The sequence below is a fragment of the Tenebrio molitor genome, chromosome 7 (genome assembly GCF_963966145.1).
Source record: "Tenebrio molitor chromosome 7, icTenMoli1.1, whole genome shotgun sequence".
NCBI classification, from domain to species: Eukaryota; Metazoa; Arthropoda; class Insecta; order Coleoptera; family Tenebrionidae; genus Tenebrio; species Tenebrio molitor.
The window spans coordinates 7,806,078-7,827,334 of NC_091052.1; the positions used below are offsets into that span (position 1 = coordinate 7,806,078).

General features: G+C 36.6%; 1 protein-coding gene and 1 long non-coding RNA gene across 6 annotated transcripts; one reads left to right on the forward strand and one right to left on the reverse strand.

Annotated features, from left to right (window-relative positions):
* The first annotated feature begins 142 nt into the window (after nt 1-142).
* LOC138134820 (aminopeptidase N-like) lies at nt 143-20,701 on the forward strand. 5 transcript variants are annotated; one of them, XM_069053354.1, is made up of 12 exons: nt 143-176; nt 15,709-16,069; nt 17,174-17,509; nt 17,559-17,714; nt 17,765-18,248; nt 18,298-18,720; nt 18,770-18,950; nt 19,007-19,469; nt 19,517-19,684; nt 19,803-19,946; nt 20,000-20,081; nt 20,131-20,701. In XM_069053354.1, the coding sequence occupies exons 1-12, from the start codon at nt 158-160 to the stop codon at nt 20,290-20,292; spliced, it is 2,979 nt and encodes a 992-aa protein (XP_068909455.1). In that variant the 5' UTR covers nt 143-157; the 3' UTR covers nt 20,293-20,701. The 5 variants fall into 5 exon arrangements, with proteins under 5 accessions (XP_068909455.1, XP_068909456.1, XP_068909454.1 ...); XM_069053355.1 differs by lacking the exon at nt 143-176 and adding an exon at nt 2,263-2,390; XM_069053353.1 differs by lacking the exon at nt 143-176 and adding an exon at nt 8,946-9,391 and having other exon boundaries at nt 17,768-18,248.
* Nucleotides 20,615-21,191, reverse strand: LOC138134837 (uncharacterized). Its single transcript, XR_011160827.1, has 2 exons — nt 20,887-21,191; nt 20,615-20,835 (listed from the first exon to the last, which is right to left on the reverse strand). It is a non-coding gene; the product is annotated as an uncharacterized lncRNA (long non-coding RNA).
* Nucleotides 21,192-21,257: the final 66 nt, after the last annotated feature.

Consider the following 21,257-nt stretch of genomic DNA (forward strand, 5'->3'; position numbering starts at 1 on the left):
TAAATATAAAATAATGGTAAAGTAAAATCAGTGCGGAGTGGTCATATTTTGGACTCTTTCAATTGGAGATACATAATTCTAATATCAAAACATATCGCGGAAGTAACAATATTCTGCCAGGGTCGGGTTCAGAATATTGCACCTCTTTAGTGCCTTGATGCAATCAGTTCGTTTTGGTAGGTACTGTCTGGAACAGCTGCTACTGCCGTTTGCGGGTCAGTCATTTATAAAAATTTATTGGTAATAGTGACATTCATCGATTTTACTTTAAAGCAAGTAAAAACTTCTACTGATTTAAATCATTAAAACCTTTAGGGTGAGTTTATAGAAAGAGAATTAAATATTCATTCCAATTAAATTTCACTGCGCCATCTACCTATGAATCCGAGTCTTCGATTGGTTCAATCTGATTCCGTGTTCAGTTAATCTCGCATTTGACTACGATTAACTAAATGTCGCTTCTGTAAACTGGCTCTTATTGGTTTTGATAAAAGTCAGACCGGTTTTACGTATTTTTTAAACTTAATACAATTATGTGACGAAAAAATGCTTCATGGTAAGAAATCCTGAATTAGAAAATTGCAATTTTAATAATTGACATTTTCATGGTTTTCAACATTTTTCAAGTTCTTCTCTTTGACTTTTCTTTAAAATTAAAAACTTAAAATTCTTCGATCTGAAATCACACTTTGGAGTTAAACTTGATTATGAAATTGTTGAATCGGTAAATTGAGGTCAACAGCAATTTCTTATCGCTGTAGACGTAAGGAAGTATTTACAATGAGCGAATTATTCTTCAATCTGAGGGCGTTACGATCCATCGCAGTGTAAATTTTGCAAAATTGTGTGGTGTAAGTTGTGTTTTGAGAACAAATCTGTCAAAGTGTAAAATATGAAAAACATTAATCGACATCGTGCGAATATGAAATAGGAAGAATATTTGTGTAAAATGTGTAAACGTAATTGAAGTAACTCAAACATTTTAAGGGACTATAAATGATTGAAGCAAATTTAGTGGGTTGGCACCCCTGAGCAATTGATAAGCCTCGTCACAGATAAATTGTCATGTGTTGATTCTTTTCTTTGGTTGATGTTGTAGAAGTTTGGTGTTATTGTGAATAATTGACATTGTAAATAGGATTTTGCAACATAATAGTGCAAACAAGTTTTACTAAACTAAATTAATTTTCAGTTGGCAATTTGCGTCGAAAATAAGCCAATACAATAAATGTATTTGTGCATTTTTGAAAATAAAACATGAAAATGACAACTGTGTTTTACTTGACTTGTGGTTTTATATAAAATCAGGTGTGCCAACATAAAACTTAAAATACGCTTGGTGTAAAAATTTATTGAATCTTCGTGAGAACAAAGATCAAATTTGCCAAGCACATAAATATAAAGCAAAAAGTACATACTATGAGATAACTCTGCCAACCTTACTTTTTATCTAATGGACTGTACTCAACAGTTGTTATTTAACTGTTGAAGTCAATATTTTCCTATCTAGAAGAACATAAATAATGAAATAAAAACAAATATGTATATTTAATTTCTTGGTTATTTTAATTTGTAATTAGAATTACATATATCACAAATATAAGTATGAATGGAGTAATTATTGTGTTCTGTCATATAACGGGTGTTTTTTTTAATTTGGCGTCGAAGTAGGCGTTGAACTGTCGATTGTGAACGCACTATACAGGTTACGGATCACGGATCAGCTGTTTAAATCTTACGCTTTACACGAGTGGTGCGATCTCAATCGACTCTCCCCAACGCCTACTTCGACGCCAAATTTAAAAAAACACCCTTTAAATAAAAATAACAACCATCGTAATTAAATGCAAATAAAATAACGTGATCTATTTTCTGCAGTATCTTTCTCTTCATTGTCGCTCTTGTGATCTTCAGCATCAACATCGTGTCCAGACAGCCTCCTCACGCTCCAGCTCACCATAAATTGTTGTCTAATTTAATTGTGGGAATTTTTTTGGTTCAGCTTTTGCAAAGTTCACGCACAAAATAAAATGCTTTCCATTATTTGTAAATACGCAGAAAGCGGACATTAACACTCTACTACATTTGAAAAAATATCCGCTATATAATTTTTCAGCTGAGTTACAGTTATAAATAAACAACATTCTTCGACTGATCGTTCGCTCCGAATAAACACTTCCATTAATTTTCAATAAACAGGAATCTCGTTTTTCACCCGAGACTCGTTCCAGACAGGTATAATGAACTTTTGCACCTATTTTGGTCAAACTCGTTTAAGAAATCGAAATCGTCTTCAGTGCTCGCTCCTGAACAAACAAGATCTGTGTGTGCCGATAGATTAACGTTGAAAAGGACAAATCGTGAATCAATATTTTCATAAACTGAGCCAGGTACGAATAGATTTATGTTTGGGTTTGGGTATATTTAGTCTTGGGAAAATCGCTGTACTATCCTAGCCGGTCTCATAAACTATCCCATCGGTGTACAAAATTCTCACATTCATTCTGGATTTTTTATTGATATTTACGTTGTAAATCGGGTTCGGTGCGACACACCTTCTAGCTGTTTTGAAAAATGTTTATTAATTGCTGCAAAAAAGGCTTAGAAGTTGCCGAAGGGTTCGACTGCGGATGTTTCAGTGGCACTGGCGCCGGTTGAGTAATACCCCCAAACAATTTCTACGTTTTTTTTTTTACCCCAGATTACACCGATTGTGAACGCAGGAAGCCGCCGATAATTTTCGCTTGTGTCAACAGTATAAAATATCCCGAACAAAATATCATGTTTCAAAGGAAAAGGAAAGTCGACAGGCAGTCTGCCACTTTGGCCGGAAGCAACTGCATTGTCTTGAATAGATTTATTCGAAACAAATGTAATTTTTTTATAACGATGATACACTGTATCAATGATATCATCTATCGCCATTAAAATTATTACTGGTGACGAAACAGTGGTGACAATAGTCGTGACTAACTGTTAGCAACGTGCCTGACAAGAAGTTTAATTGTGTTGTCAGTGTTTGAATTGGAGGACCACACTGAAGCGGTGGCAGCAAGGGCGGAACCTCCCACACTAGCAGAGAGCCATCTATCACAGTCAAACCACTGACCGGTGACGGACCGCCAATTTGTACGTATCAAATATCAAGGAGCAGTCACCTCCTCCCAAGAACAATCTGATGTGACTTCCGGCGAAAGCTCTACTGTATTCGCAGCGACACCGTGTATATGACACACCCAGTACAATTTTAATTATTGCCATGTCAAACGCCGCTTAAAATTTCTCATAACAAGATTTTTTTCGAAATAAATAAGCCCGCCTGTAAAAGTCATCATCAAGAATCGCGCGTAAAAAATGGTCGACGAGTCGAGTGGAAGCGTTGACACTTTGTCTGGCCCAGATTTATTCCGATTTTATTAAATTATGCAGAAGGTCCCACCTACGCCGCCGCCGACGTGGCCAATGATAATAAAACGGCGTGCACGATGCACCTGAGGACTATTTTCGGAGTTATTGTCAGACGTCAAAGGAAGTTTTATTGACTGGTTAGACTGAATAAAAGTGCTCACGAGCCAACTGTTTCCTACACGGAAATTAGCTTTATTGCAATTTTACGTGTTTTGCAGGGTGGGGCTCAGTTCCGCAGACAAAGATAATTGCGTGCGAGGGGGCTCGCTGTTATAGTGCAATCGATGTAAAGTGTACAGAGGTTGCGGTGCAAAATGGAACGGACGTCTTTCGGCGAGTATACAAAAGAACAACACGAGCTTTAAACAATGTGGGATCGTAAAATGGCGATCAACAGATGCAAACGCTCGGCGGAATGCGATACAGTGGCAAAAAACTATTAAAAAAGGGAAGATTTGGGTCAGTTGGTGGAAATATTTTCTACTAGTCAAGATATTATTTATATTTACAAATATTTATTAATCGCCATTTAATTAGATTGAACGGTGGAATAGGTATTCAACATTAGAGAGGTCGTTAGGAAGTTTTTTACATGCTAAGAGATTACTTTGACTTATGTTCAAAATTTGAAAAATTTATCTCTCAAATCAAAACCTCTAATTGGTCAATCAATTATCTAAATTCTAACCTCCTTAATATACTCTTTCACTGTTACGGCTCGACAGTATTATATGATTCGTATCCAGAGGCGTACTTCAAATTGGAGGAGCATCGCAAGATTTCTGACGGAGCTCCTATCATTAAAAAAAATAATTAAAGAGTAAAAGCAACCAAACAAAACATATTCTTAAAAATATAGAACAAATAATAGTAATTTATTACCTATACGAGTTTTATAAGACACCATTTTGTCGCACGCGTTTATTAGAGCACGACGAGCACAGCGAGGAGACAGATTGTGTTATAGGTGCAAAATAGAAAAAAATACTTACAGGTGTCCTAAAATTCGCGAATTCCAAATTCAGAGCGTGGTAGGGAAGGACCCAGTGGAGCTCGAAAAATACTTAGAAAAAAAAATTCGCTCTTCCTGAAGAAGATATAAGCACTTTAATTTTGTACAATACATAGCAACCTTCATATCCACGGTGACAAAATACTATTCTAGCTACGTTGCCGTTCCATTTTTAAGAAAAATTACAAAAATTTAAGATTTTTTTACTCCAAAGTAAAGCTATTCTTCAAAAAATTGTTTTACGTTACGTTTCCACAATCATCTACACCATAAATAACAATAAACACTGAACTTTCCAGATTTTATCTGAAGAAAACGCACTTCAAAGAGTGCACCTTCAGACCATTGTATCTTTGTGGGGGGAGTCCCGATTTTTTTTTAATTTCCATATTTGGACTACTGAAGTGATCCCCTACAATGCTCTGAATTCGGAATTCGCGAATTTTCAGACACCCTGTATATCATAAGATCACATTTTTTTTTATCTTCAAGGAGGCTAGGAATTTGTTTAAGGTTATATTGGCAGTTTTGAGTAAAGAGTAAAGGTAAGTAATGCAACTTATAATGTTTAATATTGACAGAATGAATCATTTAACTGTTATATACCTACAGAATGTTTAATACTGAATATTCAGTTTTCTCTAAGGTAAATTACTTTCCAAATGATATAAATTTGGAAAAATGGAAATGGAAAATTTGCAAAAAAACGGGAACTGTCAGAATAAAATTGCTACATTTTTATAGTGTGAAAACTTTTTACGAGAGATAGGTTAGAATTCTGGTCATTTCACAAAAATACAAATATAAAATACAAACTCTAATTGAAATTGTCATTAATTAAAAGTTATTTATTTAAATGCTTTGAAAAGAAAATGACAAAATGTCAATAAAAAATTTCCGCAGATATACAACAACCCTTTTCACAAATTGTTAATTTGACTCCTAGTGTGCTAATGCTATAGTGATGTCATTGTTTAAATCGTTGAAAAGATATGTTCATACAGTAGCGGACAGAAAAAAGTAGGACAAGTCTTATTATGAAATTTAGTTAAAATTGAGTTGAGTAAACCGGGCCTACTTTTGAAGTTTGAATGATGACACTTCAAAAAAATGGTCAAAAAAGTCATAAGACGATCATGGTACGTATTAGTGATGTAACCAAAGCGGGGATCGTCACTAGAGCTGAGGACGGATGATTGCACAACTAAGGGACAACACTGACAAGAATAAACGGAATTAATAATATGCAACACAAATTACATAATAAACTATAAATATTTTAATAGTAACCATAGAAAGAGTAAAATTTTAACCAGACTTACATTATCGAAAAAAACATTGTCCTACTTTTTTCTGTCCGCGACTGTATGTTCTTTTCTTTCTTCTAATAAGTAGGTGCTCTATTAATTCTCCCATGCCCTTCATCTTCAAAGTTTGCAAATTTTAGTCGAAAGTTGAAAGTTTTCTTAAAAATAGCTAAAAGTTGCGAAGAAAATATGGCGCCAATGCATATTTTTTTTTGTAATTTAACCACTTTTTGCCATCCAAATCATTTAATATGTGGGACTCAAAGACCGAAAAATGTTCGCATACTTCAAAAAATCCTTCAAACCTTGTCGTCAATTGTTGGATGTCCAAGTCCTTGAGAATTTCCTATGCGGCATTAAAACGATCATTTGTTGCTAATTCATCACAATGTTTTTCTAACTATTTTTCATATTTTATTTAAAAACTTGCGTCAATACTCCACTTATCACAAACCAATTTTACTCGAACCAGACGCTTTTAAAATTTCTTTCACTTTTAGACACATTTTTAAGAAGCTGCAAGCGATATTAGTCGTAATTGTCATATTGTAATTTTTTGAAAGCCAAGTTGGTAATTGTTTTTTTATATAATTGATTCAAAAAATTGAAATTCACGCATAGTTATCTGTGCATGAAGTGGGTCATTTTCTTACGTGTCTTTCTTTTTACATTGTTAGTAAGATCGAAACCGTAGAAACCATACAAAACGGTGTGTGAAATGCAATTTCACGCATACGACTATTTCTGTTTTTCATTTCACGCACTGTTTTTTATTAGTTACCTAGCAACATGGTCACTGCATTGAAACTTCAGAGTTCCTTCAAAAATTTGAATTTTTAATTTCAATTTTTTGAATCAATTATAGAAAAAATATTGTTTATATTTCGTGCGCGAAGATGTTTTTGTGCATTCAAAGGCTTATACTGCCTCGACCTTCGTCTCGGCGTAAAAGACCTTTTCATGCACAAAAAACACTCTCTTCGCGCACTTAATATAAAAATAACTATTCTGCATTGTCAATGCTCCGTCACGATACTTTTTTATATTTTCGTAAATATATGATTTATAATTAAAACTAAGATAAATTGAAAGGTTTACTGCTTCAACTTTTTGTAATCCACATTTAGCGAACCATGAAGCTTTAGTAAATACTTTATCTTCCACCGAAGATCTATAAGAATTTAGACACCAGCTTTTTGTTTATATAATTTTAATTTCAAAACTTTTATTTCCGGGTCATGCGGACCCACAGCTTCCAAGACCCGTCGGTTGTAACTTTAATTACATCAATCTTATTTTCACCCTCTTTGAATAGGTAATCATGTGGTGCTTAACCCGTCGCCAATTAATACTCTCTACAAGAACATATTTTTAACACTCACGTTTTGGTTCATTACTATCGAAAACAGACAATTCTGTAACATTCTGGTTTGTTTTAGAACGGGCCATTAATCTACAACTAGTTAAAGAAATTGAGCTATTTCTTGTGAAATTTGAGATAGTTACATATGTCGAAAAATCTCCTACTGAATAATATGGTGTGTTGCAGGTGTGGGAAATATTTATATGATTGTATATCATTCCTTATGTCACTTAGTTGGAATGCAGTTACAATGCACTGGCAGAAATGGAGAGTAAAAAAGTTGAAAATAAAAATGGAAAGTCATAAATCATAATTATTAAAGATAGAGACACCTTGTTGCATAGTAACTTACTGCCGACCTAATTACCTAATTCCCAAAAAAAAAATCCTGAAAAGTTGAATTTCCATTTTACGGGAACCTTTAATAAATCTGCTTCCAATAAATTTCGTAATTTAACAATCTGAATTCAGCTTACTCAAAACACATTACATAATTCCGCTATTGTACATTAATAATTATTTTTTGTATCGTTTATTATAATTAAACAATTAAAATATTATTTATGACTTAAGTAAATAACAAATGCAGCTGAATTATCAAAAAACTGATAAGGTTAATGGGAAACCATACATATAAATTGCAAATTGTTCAATAAAAATTAATTGGAAATTACTATTTTTACCATTACCTCAGATGTTTCATCAATCGCATCTTAGATGATTGAGCAGTTGGAATGAAAATAAGCTCGACTTAATAGGACAACCATTAAGATTAACGAACGGAAATTAGAACATAACGAATGTTTTATTTGTGAATAATTAAAGTAATTGGTCCATATTATAAATTAAGCCAATTATTATTTTATTATTTTTGTGTTTACATTACAGTTTTAATGGCGCACTAAAACCCATTCAAAAATATTTTCGACTGACTCGTTTCTAATTTAGATAATTTGATCCAATCTAACTTATAATGTTCGTTGAGGTACACACACGTCCAGATAAATGTTATTCTACTCTTTCATTTAAAATGATACAGGGTCGCCAAATTAATTTCCATAACAATAAAAATGCAATCCGCATTACGATCAACATCGTAAAACGATAAAGGTAAATAAAGTGAGTGCCACACCTCAACTAGTCAAGGATTGGCGTGCACCTAATTGTCACGAAGCAAGTCAAAGACATCATTGCTATATTTATATGATTTATGAGAAAAAACATTTTTGAACAACTGATATTTGATATTTAGCTCGAGACTGGGCTACAATATAAAAATAAAAATTACACAAAACGCGCTAGGTGGCATCAGTATTTTGTTCCCGTAGACTTATCCTCGACACTGTTTGCAACTATTCGAAAGGATTCGGTGTTAATAAAAATATTACATATAAGGAAATGTAAATATTGAGACAAGTGACCAACAAGTACAGTCATACTTGTGACTCGGATTTTATGTAATATGAAGCATAAATTACAGTGTCCTCTTTACCCAAAATCTTGGGGTCTTTGGACCAATTAAATCATTTGCGTCTAATTTTTTTTTAATAGAACTGCACTTCAATAATAATAGGTGTGTTGTCATTGTCGATTGGTGCACGTTTGCGGTCAACACATTTTGCAATATTTGTAAAAATAGAACTTATGGTCAAAATCTCGGAAAAATTTTCAACAATGACGAGTGGCGTTGTTTCGGGATTACTCAATTCCGCTGTTGCATCACGAATTCCCACAAAATTTTCAAATTTGATTAACAATGCGGGTAAGCAAGCAATAAAATTATATTTACGCGTAAAATGACATCATCTTACAAGCTAACAAATATGTCGATAACAATACCCACACGGTGCTAATCTCTCATTATTTCAAAGTGGTGTTGTGCGAAGCATGTGCTAGACCGACTAGTTTACGTTTGTTTGGTAAATATCAGTCAGAAGTGTCCCACTATTTCATACAAGAATACGAACAATTTAGTTGCTGTCACAACAGCTACAACTTAAGGTGAATGAACATCGTGTGGGCAAACCGGCCGTTTTCAAAATGTTCTTACTCCAACCGTGCACCAGCAGAAGTGAATCGATTTAATGAAATCACAAGTCGTTACTCCACGTGCTTCTTCGCCAAAAAGGAGTTCACATTTTGAACAACAAATGGGACTTCGCACCTACCACCGCATCAGCTAGCGAGCGCATCGGTGATGCACTTTTACCTCGGCCGGCGTGTGGCGAATTTCAGTGATTAGTTTGACTTAAGACGTTTTTCCCAAATTTTCGAAAATGGTTGGCAGGACTGAGTATTCCAGTAAGTACCCAAAATTCACAGAATTTATACCAAAATGGCGTGGACCCACGCTTCACCGGTACCTAATTTTAATTTATAATTTTTCTACCAAATTAAACAATTAATCGAGAAAATTAACATGTTTCGGTAGTGGCAACACCATTATCACAGCCACCTGTTGGGTGTCATTATCATTCAAAGACCTTGAATTTCTATGGACTAACATTCAGTTTATTTCAATAGACCTTATTTATGTTTCCTCTGAACTTCGCACTTTCCGTCTCCAATTATCCTTCGAGGTGCTCGTTTTCCCCATTTTTATCAATTTAATCTAATCAACGATTTTAATTTTCTGTATAAATTGGGCGCCATAAATTAACAACGACCCAACCGTCATTTGATGGCATTGTTGATTTGTTTTGAGGGCGCTCCGCTCTTTGTCCATGACCTAAATCTTTCCTGTGATGCAATCGGGTGTAGAGTTTCGCCGCTCCTCCCCCAGATATCGATAATCTTTTATTTCCAGTTTCACTTTTCGATTATTTCGCCTCACGTTACACGCCACAACAATAATAAATGCCAGTGAAAATTCCTCAAAAAATTCAAATCTTCCTTCCCAACTCGACATTTAGTTTTCAAGCTTTCGTCCAACTGAAACACTGTTCTAAACAATCTGGTGAACAGGTGTTGTGGTGAAATCTCTTTTGATCTTTCTGAACAAACTAATCTTGCTGAAAATCTAAACTCCATTGTATTTTAAACCGTGTTCCAATAATAAAATCTTTGACAATATTTAAGAAGACATAAAATGTCGCCCCCTCCTCCCACGGCTATTGTCATTGTCAAGATCATTGTTATTTGGTCATCATTGTCATCGCTAATTCTGCTCGAGTCACTTTGAACCAAAATGCGCAAAACCGTCGATTTTTTGTGACGAACTAGAAATTTGTCTCTTTGGTGTTGGTAGAAATCGGTGGGAAATTATTTGACCTTTGTAGGCAACTAAAAAATGTCCTCGCTGTTGAGACACATTATTTATGAAATGAACGCATTAGAAGTAGTTTCTAGGGCTAAATGAGCCACAGTGACATCATTATTTTGTAAACGTAGGCGAAGATAGACCTCACATATTTTTAATGCCTCCAATTATAGATTGGCTTACTTCATGCAAAAACGACATAAACACAGATACTTTTCCAAAGAAAATTCAAAGTATCTAGTTTACAGCTGTTAACTCCACGAGTTTATCTCCAGAATGACAATGCAGCCCGTGTTGCGCCAACTCATTTTATTTATGATTTAATTAAAGTGTACACGTGACTCACAAGCAAGTGTCATTTTCGGCAAAAATTCACAAATTTTACAACGTTCGGTCAGAATTTAACGATCGCTTGTACAATTTCCGTTCTCGTTCTAGTTTTAGTTTGTCGCTTATTTATTATTTCAAGTGAACATGTAAACTTTTATTTTTTCGTTAACAAACTTTTAAATTTAAATGCGCCCACACCGCACCGTGTCACCAAATTTATTTAATTCGGTCGGACCACGTGTTTTCTCCTTAAAATTAAAAATAAATTCGTCAACGGCCCAGTGCCGAATAAATGTTGTCGCGGCTTTCCATTTGGCCAAGACTTTATGTGTTTTTGAAAAAATAAACAATAATTAATCGGTGGGGCACGTGGTCCGGAGATGACGGGGCACGTGTGCGGTAAATTTTTATCTTGTCCGGTATCCCGTTTCATAACCGGACGAGCTTAAACGGCGAGACAGATGTGCAGATTTCGAAAATAATTAGTGTGTATAAAATAAACGCCGAGGAAGGACGGCGGAAACTGGACTAGGTCAACTTGCCGGAAGCTTTTCGAAAGAAATAAAAAAGTGGAGTTTTCATTTATCTAGAATTTTATTCCAGTTACCTAAAATTTAGTTATAAGTATTTTTTCATTTAGTAGTTATGAGTAATATATCTAAAGTATCCATCAACTCACCAAACGAAAAAATTTACAACGCATAAGAACTGTCAAAAATGTGTTTTTTACAAATAATGTACTGTCGCGAGCAATAAATTTTGGTCGTCAATGTCATTTCAAAATTTGGTTAGATTGTCACAAATTTAAAAAAATTCCCTGCCTGATTATGCCCATGTCAACAAAGTGTCAAAAAAATGAGAACAAAATGACAATTAAAGTCATACAACATGATGATAGGTTATGATATTTACGACTGTTTTACAATGGAGCATTTTCGATTGCGTCAAAAAATGACCTTGACGACCAAAATTTATTGCTCGCCACTGTATTATTCCGGACACGGAATCTTGGCCAACATTTTTTTGACATTTCTAAAAAAATTATGTAAACCAATCATTAGTGTCATTAATAAATGACAATTATTTAAAATCCCTTTGAAGTTTTTCTTGTGACATCAAAAAAGCAGGGAAATGGCACTATCGAGTCAAAAGTTGGGTTATATTCAATAAAGGCCAGTTCACCATCAGTTCACACATATTTGTCAGTTAAATGTCAGTTGTGGCCAAGATGCCATGTCTGGAATAGTATATCTCCTTTTTCTTATCTATGGGACCTATGATTGAAAGAATTATTATTATCGCATACGCAGATTAGGAAAATCAAATAAAACAAAGTTGTCCTTATCACGCTTTAGTTTTAAAAATTGTATTGCTTTTAATTCACGTTAGTTATTCGCCATTATTTTGTAAAATCTTATTTGCAATGTTGATTAGTATTCACAATAGTAGTTTAATTGACGAGTTCGTGTGTAAAGACCAATTGATACACGAACGAGTTGGATACAACGTTTTTTGGTTCGACGAACCCCTTAAAGGCTCCAAATCGCTTAAAATCTTTAAAATTAGCTTGACGTTGCGTTTTGACAAGTGGTGACATTTATCAAAATCCGTTCACACAGGAGAAAATTTTCAAATTCTGACAGTGTCAAACAAAAAAAACATTTAACTTCCAAAACCCTAACTTAAAAGTGAACATTTCATAGACAACTTGACGTTCACAATTATAATACTTTATCAATTTCCTTACACCAAATACATGTTATTATTAAACTATTTTTGCTTTCGCTCCGATGATGACAGCTTTGCTGTCGAAACGCCCGTCAGCTTCAGTTTAATAATAAACTGTATTTGGTGTAAAGAAATTAATAAAGTGTTATACCTAACCTGAAAAATGAATGGAGAAATGACATTTTGACAATGACGAGGCTTACCATTCCAAAGAATGAACAAACATGTTTGAAATTCTTGTAATGGTGTCAAAAAAAAATATGTTGCTATAAATCAGAATGTTTCGGGATATTTTTTGTAAACACTTGTCTTTGCTTCAATTAATTCATTTCGTTTCTAGTTCAGTTGTAAATCGCTGTTTCAATTTTTTATTATGAGCTAAAAATAAGTTAATAGTCCTGTCCTAATATGATTATGATTGGAAAATCGCCCTTACAGACTTTTATTGTTTATCTCGAGTTACATAAAAATGTACTTTTCAAACAACCGCCTAAAATCGTTGTGACTGTATTCGAAATTCCACAAAATTAGACCGTATAAACATTGCAAACAATTCGTTTCCCGTTCGGTTTATTTCCGAAATTTTGACGTACATCGAAAAGATTACAAACGAACCAATAAAAATGTGCTATTTTTGCCGAAAAATAATTCAACAATCGATCGTTCTGTCCAATCCAATCAAGGCTATCTTGACATCCTCTCGCAGAGATACCGGAAGATTGTGTAAAACCTCCCGAAATAAATCACCTCGGTTGGCTAAATATTTGTGAAAATATATGGCAATATGACTGCGCTATCTCTTGCGCGCCTATTGGTTGCGACACCTAATACACTGGACGCCCGTTAAATGTTAATATAAAGGTGTCGCAACGAATTTCCTCATAAAAATTGAACGAACACGAAGAGTAGGGTGTAAAAGGAGTGGGCCAGCGATGGTCCCTTGCGGAGAGTAGGTCAGAAAGGGAGAGTCCGTTTCGAAAATAGCTCGCTATTGACCTTTGTCGGCTCTGGTCAAATGTGTCAGTTTCCGCATGCAAGACGTTAAGAGCGCCGCATAACCCGAGCCTCCACTTCCTCGTGCTTGTTTGTAAACAAATCAGTTAAGTGTTACGATCGAGAGCAAAGCGGCGTTTGTCCAAATAAATGCAAGATGCATCGGGGGTCATAAATCGTGAAAAATCTTGGCATTCACACCCGATCGCATCCTCTTTTGCAGCTTACCTCATTCCCATTGCGCAACTCGCAGCCTGTAAACAAAACGGGTTTAAAAATACGACCGACGACAAAATACAATAATTTGATGGTGCAAACGACGTGCTCGATCTTGATTGTTGCGAAGAATCTGCGCGAGCCTCCGGTCGGGCCCTCGACGGCGGCGGCGGCGTCAGTGCACCGGGTGGACGTCGTCAGTCCAGCGTCGGTGATAGTGAAATGCTCTAATTAGTGTGACAACACCTTGACTGGGAAAACATGGTCGGACACTATAATCACGGTAATTTGTGCTGGTTCCAACAACACCCGGATTATTTCGGGATCGTCTTGTTTACCTTGCGAGAAATTTCAAACGGATGATTAATTTCTACCATCGATTAGAATCGTAATTGCGACCAAAATAAGCGGCCTAGAGTGTGGTGCCCCAATGGGAAAAATAATAATGTCACATAAATGTCGACTCAAAGGTTATTCTCCAATTATTTTGACCCAGTTTGGAGCGTGCAGAACCCAAATGTTGCACTGTGCAAAAATCACAAAAATTAGGTTAACGATTAATCTTCATCGACAGAATTGAGACGTCTAATCAAAACCGGTCACGCCACCCTTAATTCTCTAATCGTCGATCACGAGCCGAGGAATTTTTGCAATCTATTAATGTGGCTTGATGCCAGTTTAATTTGTGCTTTTTACCGCGGAAGTCCATTTCAACACTTAACTCCGCTAATGGTTTCGTTTTGGACAGTTGTCATCATCGTCGATACTCTAATGGCCGGTGACAGATTTTGCCACGTGGGCAACGCACGCACCGCTTTCACCCAATTTGTGACTCTATTTTTTGTCAAAGTATAATTACCACTAGATTTTATTTTCGTTATTGCCATTTTCCAGATCTGTAAATGTCTTTGCCAAAACTTTGATTTACGAAGCGGCAATCTTATTTTAACAGCTCACCCAATACGGGCCAACAAACATACTAAATAAATCAAGAGAAAATTAAGTGGTCAGAGAAGGAGTTACAAAAAAATAAGAATTTAGAGAATTTTCTGTCAAGAAATGTTGACTGGTTTTATGAAGGTGTCAAACCCAAACATTTCCACATTTAAATTTATGGTCCTTGCTTGTTCTGGGGCCAAATATTTACGAAAAAATACTCTGAACTATGATTCAAAATTGTCTTTCTTATTATTTTTTGAAAATATAAATACATACTATCTCGCTTGCTGCTACTTAGAATACCTTTTCAAGAGGTGTTCTAGTCCTGAAATTATATTTTTCTTAGAACAGTAGATCCGAAAAATCTTTTTTTGTTCGACACTGTCAGAATTTGAGGATTTTCTCCTGTGTGAACGGATTTTGATAAATGTCATCACTTGTCAAAGCGAAACGTCAAGCTAATTTTAAAGATTTTAAGCGATTTGGAGACTTTAAGGGGCTCGTGGAACAAAAAAACGTTGTATTCAACTCGTTCGTGTGTCAATTGGGCTTTTTTGGTAAAAAACTCCAATTTACACACGAACTCGTTAAATAAACTACTATTATTCACAATCGGTTAGTAACGTAGGTACAGCTTTTTGAACCCACACACACACATCTGTTTCTTATCACCTTATTTTATAACATACAGTTGGCTTAAAAAAAACGGGAAATGAAAAATTTAATAAAATCTGACAGAACTTTTCCTGACAGTTCCCGTTTTTTTTTTGAAGCCAACCATACTTGTTGTCAAAATCTTGAAAGCTGTGTTGTCATTTTCGTCATTTCAGTCATCTTTGTTTCCTTGACACCACTTTCTTTTTGTTTTTATTGTTCCACAAATTCAGTATTCGCTTGACTGTCTTCGTTTTTACTTGAGATCCATTACCTTGACAGTTTCGAAACCTACCTGTTCGTAAAAAAACGAAACATGTCAACAGCGATACAATACAAATATTAGTCACGATTTAGAGACAAATTCAGGTGTTAATTTCTTTCATAAATCATCGTGACGGGTTTTTGTGTACCGAATGAACAATTTTCAGAATTCATTAATGAACGAGTCAATATTTTCTCAACGTTTGAAGACTTTCGTTAACTTCTGAATTTTCAGGTGTACCCACCGCGGCGGACCTGGAAAACAACAGCAACCAGAAAAAGTACACCGTCAATAGAAAACCCGATGGTTTGGTCATCCCCAAATCCCTTTGCACCCTAATGGCGATAGGGGCACTTTTATTAGCGGTTCTCGTAGGTCTATTAGTCTTTTTCCTCGTTCCTAGATGTAGCGAAGCTTTAACTCCGCAATCGGACAGTCGAAACGCTGCCGGAAGTAATGGCTTGCCGTACAACACTCCAAGCACGCTGCCAGAAGTGTCAGATGGCAGTTTGTCAAAAGTCTTCAATAGTCCGAGCGTTTGGTCGGACGACGTCGACGAGAGACTCCCCAGGAGTATTGAACCGACACATTACAGGTCAGTCCAAGTTGCCACCCAAAAGACTTAGTTTGACAATTATTGCACAAAACTACCAAACTAGAACGACACAATAGCGGCAATAAGGAAGTGATGTGGTAATGCAATTAAGTGCATCCGCTGCACCTCACGCGTAGTCAACAAAAATATCTCCGGTTCTAACTTCCAAAGCAATTAAGAGTTTTATGCACGTCTGAAATGAGCGATTGGCACTTCTTGTCTATTTCAGTAACTGCAAATCATCTACTCGAGTTATTTATTGAGGCATCTGGATTGACGCTTCAGCGACGTTTCGTCACATAACATCTTCACACCCTTGCCAGTTTAAGCAACATATTCAAAAACGCATCTCGATTAAAAATGCATCGAAACGCGTGGGCCGGATTGATCGAAATTTCTATAATTAGCTCCCAGTGATGGTGATTTATTTGCACGAGTTACGCCACTGTTTACATTGACTGTTATGCAAACCCATCAATACTCGATCATCAATTTTGGTCGTTCCGGCAGATTATTATTACTTTTTTCATCTCAAATAAACCTCTCAATGTTGTCCATTCAACTGCAATTACGAATGGCACCAGTTGAGAAAGATGAATGCCAAAACACCGCAATAAAAAAAATTACAGGAGTAGATAGAATCTATATATACCTGATGTGTCACCAGTGCCTTGTTTCTATTCGCGATTAATCTCGGTGTTTCTTTTAGAAATTGCGTTTTTGTGGCCGGTGTAACGAACCCACCGAATTAAATTGGGTTGGCAGTAAACTGGGTGAAGGTGATTTTTTCCCCCAACAGTCAGAGCAAATATTTTGATACTGTTGTTATTTGAACACCGCGATCTCGTTAACGACAAACGCTCCATCATCATCCTACCACACTTTCCATTTCATTGTGTGCTGTGGAAATTTTATCAGGAAAAAACTTAATCTTTTTGAAAGATGTCGCATTCAACACATGTTTAGTTATTACTTATGGAACATTTCATGAATTTATGGCCGTCGTGCTTGTTGACAAGACCAATAAACTTTTATTGTCGCTGGCGCAACTGCGGTCCTTTATTATGTACACTACTCGACACAATAAATGTCTCGATGTTGCAGAATACAAATTAAACCCTACCTCAGCAACTTGACCACCAGTGGCACGGTCGAAATCACACTAAACGTTAAAGATGAAATCGACGAAATCATTTTTAATGCGAAAAATATGGAAATCAATCGATCATCTGTCGTGGTGAAGTCGGCGAAAAGTGACAACCCTTTGGGCATAATCAATCAAGATTACATGACAGGGGAGAGATACAGAATCGTTTTGGATCAACCTCTCAACAAGAACATCATGTACACTCTTGAGCTCGAGTACTCGGGGCACTTAAACAACCACTTGCAGGGATTTTACAGGAGTCACTACCACGAAACTGGTGACGACTCAGTCAAGTAATAACTGTTCCATCACTCCATTGAGTACTCAAAACAAAGTTTTTAGGTACTTGGCTAGTACTCAGTTTTCGCCGACTGATGCCCGTCAAGCCTTCCCTTGCTTCGACGAACCTGCATTCAAAGCAAACTTTTCTATCGTTGTCGGAAGACCTTCAAACATGTCCTCCCTGTCAAACATGCCTCTAGAAAAATCAGATCCAGAGTACGACACCACCAGCACTTCTAACCCATTTTTAAATCATTTATTTCCAGTAGCACAAATGACGGTTGGGTTTGGGACTATTACAAAACAACTCCCAGGATGTCTACTTATTTGGTAGCATTCGTAGTGAGCGACTTGCAAGGTTATGGCTCTTCAGACAGATTAATCAAAATGTGGTCACGACGATCGCTCAGTATCCAAGCCAGATACGCTGCAGAACTGACACCCAAAATCCTACACTTCTTTGAAGACTACTTCAAGATCAAATTTCCTCTCCCCAAAATCGACATGGTTGCGATTCCAGATTTTGGGTACAACGCGATGGAGAACTGGGGTTTGATCACCTTCCGGGAGAGCGCAATTTTGTACAACGAACACGACCCAGACATCGACACTAAAAGAACCATCGCTACCATAGTAGCGCACGAGCTGGGGCATCAGTGGTTTGGCAACTTGGTGACGCCTAAATGGTGGAACGATTTGTGGCTGAAGGAAGGTTTTGCCACTTACTTGCAATATCTAGGAACGAACTTTGTAAGTTGGCAAAACAGAAACAGGACGAGAGTGATCGTTTTGATTGTAGGCAGAGCCTACATGGCAAATATCCGAAGAATTTATTTTTAGCGAAACGGGTCGGGCTTTTGCTTTGGACGCTTTGCCGTCCTCGCGACCCATTTCTTTCGAGGTGAAGAACAGCAGACAAATTCGACAAACTTTCGACGAACTGTCGTACGCGAAAGGTGCTTCCGTTGTCCGAATGATGAACCATTTTCTAGGCGAAGACACGTTTAAGACTGGACTGATTAATTATTTGCAAAAGCACCAGTACGGAAATGCCGATCGAGACGATCTCTTCGACGCCTTGACCGAAGAAGCTCACAGGAGAGGTTCTCTAGATCAGTCTGTCAGAGTCAAGGATGTGATGGATTCTTGGACGAGGCAACCGGGCTTTCCAGTGGTCACAGCCATTCGAGACACCGCCAATAAAAAGCTGATTCTGTCTCAAGTACCAAAACGTCTACTTTACAAGTTCCAAGTTAAGTTTTTGCTTTTAGAAAAGATTTCTACTGACGAACAATCTAGTTGACAATTCTACGTGGTGGGTGCCCATCTCAGTTGCTACAAGTGTGGAGGAGACTTTCAACACTCAGCCGAGTGTGTGGCTTAAGAACGAACCAATGGTCACCGTCAATCTAAACGTGAGCAAATGGTACCTCGTGAACATCAACCAGACAGGTACCTACTTGTACCTCATTCTTAGACGACTGTGAATTCAAAATGTCTTTTTGCAGGATATTACGTTGTGAATTATGACGAAGCAAACTGGCGGTTTTTAACAGAAGACATAATGGTCCTCCCTCCTCTAATCAGAGCTCAACTGGTCAGCGATTCTATGGATCTGGCAAGAGCGAATCTACTAGATTATGACATCCCGCTCAAGTTGGTCCAACGGATGGCGCTTCGCGACAACTCCATCATGTTCGTCCCCACGTCAGTGGCGTTCCAAAAATTGGAATTTTTGAGCGACATGTTGTCTTCGACGCCGGCTTTCGGTCTGTTCGAGAAATTCCAAGCAACGATTTTCAGGAAGTCATACAGAATTATTCTCGACGATAACGATTACGACTCTGATCTATACCTGAAGCAAAGAATTCGGAAAGTGGTTTTGAAATGGGCTTGCAGAGAAGTCGATTCGGAATGTGCGATTATCTTCCATCGCTTCTTCAGGGAATGGATGGAACGGAAAAGGGCAACGTAAGATGATCACAGTTTTGTGAATTGTGATAACAGAGAGGTTTTAGAATCCCGGCTAATCTTCGCTACGTCGTCTACTGTACGGCTATGAGACAAGGGAATGTGGCCGAGTGGCAGTACGCTTTTAACCAGTACCTGAAGACCACATCTGTTACTGAAAAGAACGTCATACTGGATGCGTTGGGGTGCACCACACAAAAGTGGCTTCTCTCCAGGTACTGTCAACCGTGAACCTAGATTACCTAGTTGCTAGTTTGTAGTCTACTAACATGTCGTCTTTCCTCTAACACTTCTTCCATAGTTTAATATAGTTAATACAAATACAATCAACAGGTATCTGGACTATTTGGCCCGCAATGATTCTAGTATAAGGATTCAAGACGCCGACAGAGTATTTAAGTCTGTCTGTGATAACCACGCAGCTCACACGATAGCTTTCGATTTCTTGAGGACGAACTGGAACAAGTTGTTAACCCAGTACGTACCTGTCAAACTAACTGATTTTTTTGCTACAAATCACTCTGTTTCAGCTACGGTGAAGGGTTCAATATTATCAGTAAAATGGTCAAGAGTTTGCCACGATTCATGAACACGGAATATCAACTTGCCGAGGTATTTTTCACACATTTTTTTCAGTTTTGTTCTCACCTATTCTTCGTAGCTTATTAGATTTAGAAGTGAAGTCGGGAGTAACATCGGTACAGCGAGTCAAGCCTTTGACATCGCCATCGAAAAGGTCAGGGCGAATGTAGAGTGGATGAAAAAGAGTTATCATTCCGTGGAGAGGTGGTTAAATGTGCATCAAGAATATTTCGATTTATAACTGACTGTAGATACTTAGTTAAGATTAGAGATAACCTAATTAATTTTTGTACATTTTAATTTTACGCACCCTTCTACCGACTCTTAACGAAAAAGGCGCTTCCGTAGGGGTAGAATCACTCGTTCAAGTTTTGTTGTACGTCTTTTGGTTTAGATTTTATTTGGCAAGAAGATATTGGCGTTTCTAGCGAGGTCTGCTTTTTAATTTTTTCGCAACTGTTTAATTCGCATTTATTTCGAAAAAATGCTTTCGATTAGAGTAATATTCTTTGTGTAGTTTTCCCAGCCTATCAAAATTAGTTCCAGTACTACAAACGCAACACTTACATCGGTAAATATTTATTGTCAAAGCAGATTTTTGTTAATTTATTACATTACATTTATTTTATAATAAAAATACATTGCAGAAATTCTCTAGTCGATTATTTTTCCTTGGACTTTGAATTTGGACTGTTTGTAGGTGTCGGTGTTGTTACAACAACAGATGGTATGATGAAATGTAACTTCTTGTTGTCGTGTACTGCACAATCCTTGGTTTTGGAACCTGAACAAACGTAAATTATATTCAGTTAGCCTGAGTAAATAATCTACGTACCAGTTTTAGTGGATCCATTTTCCATTTTTGTTTTCTTTCACAATAATACAATGAAATCGCTGAGTACAATTAAAGTTCAGGACTCGATAAAAACTTGTGCAGTTGCTTTGCTTGGGTGAAAATAAAACAGTTTCAATAACTTTGAAATATATTTGAGTGTGCATTTTTCAAACTGCTTGGTAATCACATCTTATGTAATTATTATTACAAAACATGTAACAATTCGTAGGTATGCAAGAGAATTTTTGAAGGACAGTACGAATTTACAGTTTTGTGAGGAAAACGTACGACTAATTATAAAAATAAGGTGACAACATCGATAACTTTGCACAATCGATAAAAGTACGTGTAAGAGTTTTGATTTAATTTTT

Excerpts from the sequence above, each read along its gene's own strand:
- LOC138134820 (XM_069053349.1), top strand. The coding sequence starts at position 9,367 with ATGGTTGGCAGGACTGAGTATTCCA. Across the intron at positions 18,721-18,769 it reads AAAAGCTGATTCTGTCTCAA|AAAAGATTTCTACTGACGAA; the intron begins GTACCAAAACGT and ends TTTTGCTTTTAG. Across the intron at positions 18,951-19,006 it reads CGTGAACATCAACCAGACAG|GATATTACGTTGTGAATTAT; the intron begins GTACCTACTTGT and ends GTCTTTTTGCAG.